This window comes from Pseudorasbora parva, chromosome 1 (genome assembly GCF_024679245.1).
Source record: "Pseudorasbora parva isolate DD20220531a chromosome 1, ASM2467924v1, whole genome shotgun sequence".
In the NCBI taxonomy this organism is placed as follows: Eukaryota; Metazoa; Chordata; class Actinopteri; order Cypriniformes; family Gobionidae; genus Pseudorasbora; species Pseudorasbora parva.
The window spans coordinates 11,696,651-11,705,257 of record NC_090172.1 but is presented as its reverse complement, the minus strand read 5'-3'; the positions used below and the strand labels follow the sequence as shown (position 1 = coordinate 11,705,257).

General features: G+C 38.1%; 1 protein-coding gene across 1 annotated transcript; it reads left to right on the top strand.

The window, feature by feature from the left end:
* The first annotated feature begins 1,407 nt into the window (after window positions 1–1,407).
* Window positions 1,408–3,388, top strand: LOC137083149 (extracellular superoxide dismutase [Cu-Zn]-like). Its single transcript, XM_067448879.1, has 2 exons — window positions 1,408–1,579; window positions 2,613–3,388. Exon 2 carries the CDS (start codon window positions 2,628–2,630, stop codon window positions 3,300–3,302), a length of 675 nt encoding a protein of 224 aa, XP_067304980.1. The 5' UTR covers window positions 1,408–1,579; window positions 2,613–2,627; the 3' UTR covers window positions 3,303–3,388.
* Window positions 3,389–8,607: the final 5,219 nt, after the last annotated feature.

The following is an 8,607-nucleotide window of genomic DNA, read 5'->3' as shown; positions in this document are numbered from 1 at the left end:
CAACATCGGCCGTTGAAGCCTCTTTTTTTTCTGTAGCCACTCCAAAGGGTGAAGACTTTTTGTATTTTACAACGAGTGAATCTCCAGTTCGCATTGTTGATTGTCGTTTGAACCTTTTTGGATCCGCCATGAAATTGGTAAGTTCAACTATATCAAGTGATGTGAGAAAAGGCTATAGATCTCCACCTCCACATCCTCACATGCGATCGCCTATACTAGCCCGGACACCTTCTTTATGTGTACAGATGTGACAATGGGTGCGTTTACATGCACGGTCTTAAGCCGATTATGCCCAATAAGCCGACAATGAACATGGTCATGTAAACGTGGTAACCCGTTTTCTTTTATCAGAGTAATGTCATAAACGGCGTAAGCATAAACCGGTCGGGACAGGTAGTTTTCTTCCTCTTACCTCGATTTCGCGCTGCATGTAAACGCATTAACCTGCTTTCTGTCGGCTTATTGAAGTGCGCATGTGTGATAGGTGAGAAAAACGCAAACTTAGAGCAGATTTAAACGCATCCAGACAGAGTGAGCTAGAGTTTTGAATGAAATAAGGACATATATCACAAAGGCAGACTCGTTTAAGACCCAGAAAATTGTAAAGAGGTGTTCTCTCTTCTCATGCAGCAGAAGTAGCCTAGAAGAGGTTCAGTCAAAACACTGCCTCTGTAACTGCATGAGGGATAATATGAGCCGTAAATCTTCCGCTGACACTGCACACACAACTTGATCTTGACCCTTAAGAAACTTTAATTAATGAGAAATCTGCTTCAAATTGACTTAAATTAAATGAATTGCTAATTAGAACACTGAAATAAAATGTTCAGGGTGCTCAAATACTATAAAACCATGAATATAAATAATTGGGAATCATGTTTTTTTTAAAAAAAGATTTATCATTTATCTATTATACATTTTACGTTTCTGTCTTGCTGCCAACCAATCACTGCACTGCTGATCGTGGTTTTGAGTATTGATGCATCTGCCCTCTTCAGGGAACACAAGAACGTGCAGTGATCTTAGATAACTTAATGTGGATATTCCAATCCACAAAATCATTTGAGAACCAAATTATCCAGAGATCAGTTATCACGATGAGAGGATCTGTCAAATCATCTCAGACGTATTAAGCGAGGTACGAAGAACGGACCCTGAGCAAATGTATGTATTGTTATTTTATCATGATATTTTCCTCACTTCCAACTGTTGCTTTACCCCTTCTAGCCACTACTCTGCTTCTCTGTTCTAATTTCTGTGACAGCGCCACATACTGGTCTGGCATGTAAACTGCATCGTTTTGACTGGCTTTGTGTGGATGTGGCCTGAGTGCACAGGCCAACAAAAGGGAGCTAAATGAGACGCAGGTGACCTTAATTAGTGACTAAAAGGCACACTCTAGTAAACAATTTGAGTTAACATGGTTAACCTGTAGCTCCACATGAGTTGCCCATCAATAATACAAAGTTTGATTGCAAAGGGAATGCTCTCTTAAACCCAGTTCAGGACTGCTCACAGTAATCTTATGACTGCAATATTCAGTCTGCACACAGTTTGAGGACAACATTCCAGTCATACGGTAATGTACCTTTGCTGCTTTTACAACAAACAAAAAAAAGTTTGTTTAATCAAAAACATAAATTTTGTCTTTTAGTTTACTTATCCTTGTGAAAAAAGTACACTTTGACATGCTTTTAAAAAGAGTATGCATTATGCGCTGCAAAAAATATGAGCTTCTTACTTACTGATTTTGTCTCGTTTCTAGTCTAAATATCTTTTTAATCAAGATGCATTTAAGTAAAATGACATAAGATACTTTTCATTGTTTTCTTAAAAATAAAATCAAACTTAAGTGTTTTTGCTTGAAACAAGCAAAACTATCTGCCAATAAGGTGAGAAATACTTCTCATTTAATTCTTGTTTATATCCCAAACAGAAATATTACTTTTCTCATTCCATTGGCAGATAATTTGTATTTTATTATTTAAAATTCTTTATCTGTAATTTTATATTAAATTGTCTCATCTGAAATCTGGTTAATTTGTACAGCTGAATTTACTGACATTTTACTGTGCATTTATAGTTAACTAAAGTACTTTAATTCCTATTGAAGTGTTTATGTTGTGTATTTAAAAATGCGACTGTATAAATAATGGTGGTGCAATTTATTAGATTTTAAATATAGTAACTTGCGTTTAATATTAAATAATGTGTCAGATCAAATTATGTACTTTTAGTCAACGCAACAAAATAACTGTACTTTAAAGTAAAACCCATACTTTGACATTATTGCACTGCACTTATTACGTGTTCTTGACTTAAAACATGCTTATGAACGTGTACTGTATGCACACTTAAGTAGTTTTATTTAAATGTTATTATCTGCAAGTAGACCTTTTTAAATGATGCTTTCAAGATTTGAAGTGCATAAGAGCACATTCAATACAATTAAACACTTCTTTTTTTCACAAGGGTAAAAAAAAATACAATTTATTTTGTGGTTTTCCTTTGCAAACGTCTAATCTCAAAGCTCCCTGAAGCGGAGCTCTGAATTTTATTCTAACATTCTTAACAAAATGGCATGATTTCACTGAATCCACTCTTCATTGTAGGCTTTAAAGATCAACATGGAGAAACTCATTCTAAAATTCCCTCTGATATTGCTGGTGCTGCATATACGAGGAGGAGAGTTCTCTGACAATCCAGTTCCTTTGCTTGTCGAGGCTCCAATCCCAGAAGTCGTGGAGTTCAACAACACAATCTACGCCACTTGTGAAGTCACTCCTGTCCCCAATTTACCATCTTGCCAGCCAAAGATCTCTGGGCAGGTCCTTTTTAAGCAGCTCTTCCCCAATGGACCTTTAGAAGTGAAACTAAACCTCCGTGGTTTGCCTACCATTGATCATCAATCTCGAGCCATCCACATCCATCAGTATGGAGACGTCAGTCAAGGCAGCGTCAGTGTTGGTCCTCATTACAATCCGCAGGACGTTGACCACCCTAGTCATCCTGGAGACCTGGGCAACTTTCTTTCCGTGCAAGGAGTTATAAGGCATTTCCTGACGCTCCCGGAGGCCAAGCTCTTTGGGGCTCACTCCATTCTGGGACGTGCGGTGGTGGTTCATGAGAAGGAGGATGATCTGGGAATGGGGTCAGATGAGGAGAGTAAACGCAGTGGGAATGCTGGGGAGGGAATTGCTGTCTGCGTGATTGGCATTACTAATCCAAGTCTGTGGCAGAAAACTGAACTGCTCCCCCGAAGACGTGGAGGAAGGGTCCGTAAGTCAAAGATGAGAGTCTGATGTGGTGGAAGAGCTATAATGGCAATCCTGTATAAGTTTTGTCTATATCAGTGTCCTAAATAAAGTAATGTTTAAATACCCTGAAATTCCCTAGATTTATTGCCATTACAAATGCTATTTAACCCTTCTGCATCCCTTGGGATGTTTTCTTCTACTGTGGGGTGGTTTTGAGTCTTAATTTGGCCATAACGTTCTGTTTCAGCAAATGGAATGAGTTTTGGTGACAAATCTTTTTACACATTTTGGGAAAATGCTTTGAAAATTTTCACAAACTCAACGATACGCTGTGGGCAAATTCACTACCCTTTTGTTACCCTCGTGGCTGAAAACAGACATTAACTTAAACTGCTATAAAGTGTAACAGTTTTTTTTTTTTTTTTTTTTTTTTTTTTTTGCGTAAATCTATTTATCAACCTCGGTCCTGATCAAAACTACTAATTTTTTTTTTTTTTTTTTTTTTTAACTCCTTAATGGTCAATTTCAAAAATTGGATATCATTGATTTTGGGGGAAAACACACTGACTTTTTTTGTAAAATTATTTTTATATAAAATGTAATTGGGGTTTTGTTTTATGAACCTTTTTATCACTGTCTTGGACATGTCAAAGATGAGAGAACAATTGGCTTTGCTGCATTTATTTTTTGTGCAGCATCAGATTTTTCTCTCCCTCATTTACTCCTCGTGGCAGTTTTTGCCCCATTGACTTCCATTATAACCACTTTTTTATTTTTTATTTTATTGTTAAGCCATGACACCATATACAACATTGATTGATGGTATTCCCTTTTGGGAAGAGGTAAAATGTGTAATTTTTATAGTTGATAACCAGGTGGCACCATTAACCCTTTAGTTAGGACTCTGCAAAAGAAGCTTAGTTTCTGGCTTCTCTATGGAGTATTATAGCAGTGTGTGACCTTTTGAACGCTTGCGTCTGTCTGAGAAAATAAAAATATGGACCTCAGCTCTCAGAACTACATGGAGAAAAGAAACAAAAAAAGATAAGTGGATTTAACCACTTGCTGGTCATTTGATGGTGAAAAGAGCAACATGAGAAGTGGCTTGAATTGTAGTGAAGTTTTAGAAATGATTATTCAGCCTGACCCCGCAGTGAGCAGCAGGATGTATCGTCTTCTCCCTCTGACACCACAGATTGCCATAATTCATTTGGATGATAAAATATTCTCACAGTTGGTTATTGTTTGTTTATGGGCAGGTTGTGGAGTCAGGCATCTTTCGGCTATGGGTGAAACAGGACGGCGTTCTGAAGTTCAAAGTCCACCCGCAGACCGTTAGTCCATCTCAGGCTCGAGAACCAGCGCGGATTCGGTGGAAATGGATAACAGACCAGTTAATTACAATTGAATTACTTTTAAATGTTTCATTTTTTACTTTTGATATTGTTTGTGAGTTTAAATGTTGTAAATATTGTGTAAAACATCGTATACATGTCAAAACAGTTATGCTGTACTTATTGACAATAAAGGCCAATGTCATAAGTGTGGTTTTGTGTATTTTTAAGAGTATTTCGCAAAGGTTTAGAGTAAATTAGTCATACTTTAAAGTTGAAATTACTCATAAATAACAGTTCATTTTACTCATAAATACTGTTTTTTTTTTTATTTACAAAAATTTAAGGTAAATTTTACACCAAAAAATGGAATACAACATAGTAATAGGTTTTATAGTGTATAGGGACACACTGGCCCTCATTTATCAAAAGTATGTACACCAAATTTCCAGCGTACACCTGGCGAGAGACGCATGACCCAACACTCTGGATGAGCTTAAGGCCGCTATCAAAGCATCCTGGGTGCCACAGGCTGATTGCCTCCATGCCACGCCGCATTGACGCAGTCATTTCTGCAAAAGGATTCCCGACCAAGAATTGAGTGCATAACTGAACATAATTATTTGAAGGTTGACTTTTTTGCATTAAAAACACTTTTCTTTAATTGGTCTGATGAAATATGATAATTTTTTGAGATAGGATTTTTTTTTTTTTTAGCTGTATGCCAAAATCTTCAGTATTAAAACAACAAAAGACCTGAAATATTTCAGTTGGATAAGATAGGCCTGTATATATATACACACACATATGTTTAAAAATGTAATACCACTTAATGATATTTTAACATTTTATTGCTAACACATTAATGACACACTTTTAAAGGTCCTATTCTTTGCGATTCCATCTTTCAAACTTTAGTTAGTGTGTAATGTTGCTGTTAGGGCATAAATAATACCTGAAAATTTAAAAAGCTCAAAGTTCATTGCCAAGCGAGATATTTTATTTAACAGAAGTTCCCTTTCAAAGCCTACAGCGAACGGCCGGTTTGGACTACAGCCCTGCACTTCCTGCTTTAATGACGCAACTAAAACCTTTGTTGACGAACCCTCCGCCCACAAGAACACGCAAATTCGGGGGCGTTGTCCTTTTGCTCTCGCAGGTCGAGAATAGGAAGCGTTGTTTTTGTAGAGTGTGTTTGTCGCCATGCCATTGAAACGCTGTTATTTTCATCCAGGAGTCAAATCACCTTTGTTTGGCCTTCCCACGGACGCGGTACGTAGAGATCAATGGCTACAGTTCATGTTTAACTCGGTTCCAGAAAATTATAATCCCAATTTAAGCACATTTTGCTGAGGACTGCTTCCTCAATCTCAATCAGTTTAATTCCGGATTCGCAGAAAGATTATTCTTAAAAGATGATGCAGTTCCCTCTTTGTCTGGAGGAGGCGTTGTTTATGGACTACAACCGGTAAGTGTGTTTTATTATTTAAGTTGGTCCGTTTAACAGTTTATGTAACTCATGACACAAAGTGCAACGCTGTTTAGCTTTGTTAACTAACGTTAGATGGTAATTGAAACTAATCCGAAAAACTTAGCATTTAAAAGTGTAGTAATTCATTCAGACACCATCGATTGTTGGTGTTTGTAATGATCAGTTTAAACTACTGAATAGACAGCTTACCATTCTGAAACATCCAGCAAAAGTCTTTCCTGAGCAGGTTATAATCGATCCTCTTCGATATTCTCCGGGTCTGATTCCGGCTCAAATCGATAAGGCAATATAGACATTTTTGCAATAACATTGAGTGCGCGTATCTACCCGTTATGGTAAGAGGCAGGACCTTTCCGGGCAACGTGCACTAAGCTGCTGTCCAATCACACCGCGGGAAGCGCTGGCCTAATCAGAACTCAATACGTATTTTTGAAGGAGGGACTTCATAGAACAAGGAAATCTTTTAGGACAGAGGAAACAGAGGTATACAGATAAGTAAATTGTGTGAAAATACTCTTTTTTTACACGCGAAACATGAACTCATGTTATATTGCACACTGTAAACATAATCAAAGCTTCAAAAACACGCGAAGACCTTTAGTTATGTTGAAATAATGCCTCTATATTTGTGACAATATCTAACAATTGACCATGCTTGAGTCACACACAGACTTTTAACATTCAGCATACAAAACACAACAATGATAACATTTAATTTTATTTTATTTACACTTAATAAGACCATTACAAGTTCATTTGCTGTCATTATTGGGGTTATACTGGCAAGAGACAGCAAATAAAATGGTAAAATAAAGCCAACAATAATAAAACAGAGTTATGATTGCGCTGTGATTAATCTATTCGGTAACACTACTTGAAGGGGTGTGCATAAGACTGACATGACACCTTCATAATCATGACATGACACGTGTCATGAATATGAAGGAGTTTTTATGCATGTTTATGACAACTGTCATTAAGTGTCATTCGCTTAATTATGTCATTTTTAATGCAATGATGACATTTCAGAAAAATAACACTTTGTCAAATGACTTCACTTTATAAATTATCTTCCGATGTATAAAAATAAGAGAAATAGTCTTTAGAGCCCCACCCCGCGGGCTGAACAAGGAATGTTTGCGGCTAGAGCCTAGGCCGGAACATTATATATAGGGCCAACGTTTCCGCCCGAACCCCTTTTGACGGTGCACCAGCACACGGGACTCCACCATAACAAACGGAATGGATACTAATTTACTAAGGGAGAATGTAGGAGAGGCGTTCCAAGATGGCAGCCGGTGTGGTCGCAATTTTTTATAGCTGAGCTAATTGTACTTACAATTCCTTATATTTTATTTATATGTAACCCGGTCGCATACAATCGTTTGAATATGCATTAGGCCGTTTTGTTCAGGTGAAGAAGAAAAGAGAAAACGTTCAAATTATCTTAAATTTCTCTCGAGCTGGCGATCGTTAACTGGCGCACATGGAAGTTAACGTTAAGGATAGCATGGTGAAACGCAAAGGAAAAAATAAAAACTCTACCTCCAAGATTCTAGTGGAAGAGATGGATTTTGATGCTCCTGTCGTTGATGGTAATGATCCACAGATTGAGGCAGACCACCAATATCACCAAAAACGTTCAGTTGCCAGCCGGTCTGATAGCCCAAGTCTCGAGTTCGTACACGACTCCGACTTAGATACGCCTGTGAAACCCATAGACCGTAAAAAAATATGGACGACTCGACATCGTCCGTTTCCGCTTGCCATATTTGAAGCTTTCAGGCGGCCTTGCACGGCGCGGACATCTTTGGACCGAGTCTGCGCAGTAGCGATTTCGGGACCGGAGTTGCGCAGTAGAGCGCAGGAAGTAGAGCAGGAAGTACAGTCGCGATATCAAAAGCCCGCCCACACTCTCGCAGATGCAGAACAATTAATTATGTTGGTGTGAAATAAACAGTTATGGAAATGTAGAAATTAAAGCTAAAGATCTAATCTGCACCCAAATATTTCGAAAAAAGTCCATTAGTGCCTCAGTGACAACTTCACTCAGAGAAGCCTGTCAATCATGACGTCACACCCCCCCGTTTTTATAGCATCAAATAACTAACTAAAACTAAACTTATTTTTAAAACGAACATCTGAAATGAAATCATCGTGATGATAACTGCCTTCAATGACATAAACTAACTTTGGGGGGAAATTTTTGAAGCGTAATTTTATTATTTAGTTTGCCTCGCGTCCATTAGAAATCACAGAGGGGCGGCTATACTGGGACCGGTCACCGGGGGGCGATCGAGGCTCGAAAGCTTCAGTAAATGAGAGAGAGACTGCAGGCTTGGTGAAACCTCAGCAAAAGAAATCTCGAGCTGACATTTCTCTGATGGAATTGCAAGATAATATCATTGCGGCATTGACATCCAAAATTAAGGAAAGCGCTGACGACCTCGGAAAACTGATTACCAACAATACCGTGAGCATTGAGGCGCTTAAGAAATCCATTGACTTTGTGTTTGAAGAAGTA

What these genes read in the sequence shown, in the direction of transcription:
- LOC137083149 (XM_067448879.1), top strand. Translation starts at nt 2,628, where the DNA reads ATGGAGAAACTCATTCTAAAATTCCCTCTGATATTGCTGGTGCTGCAT.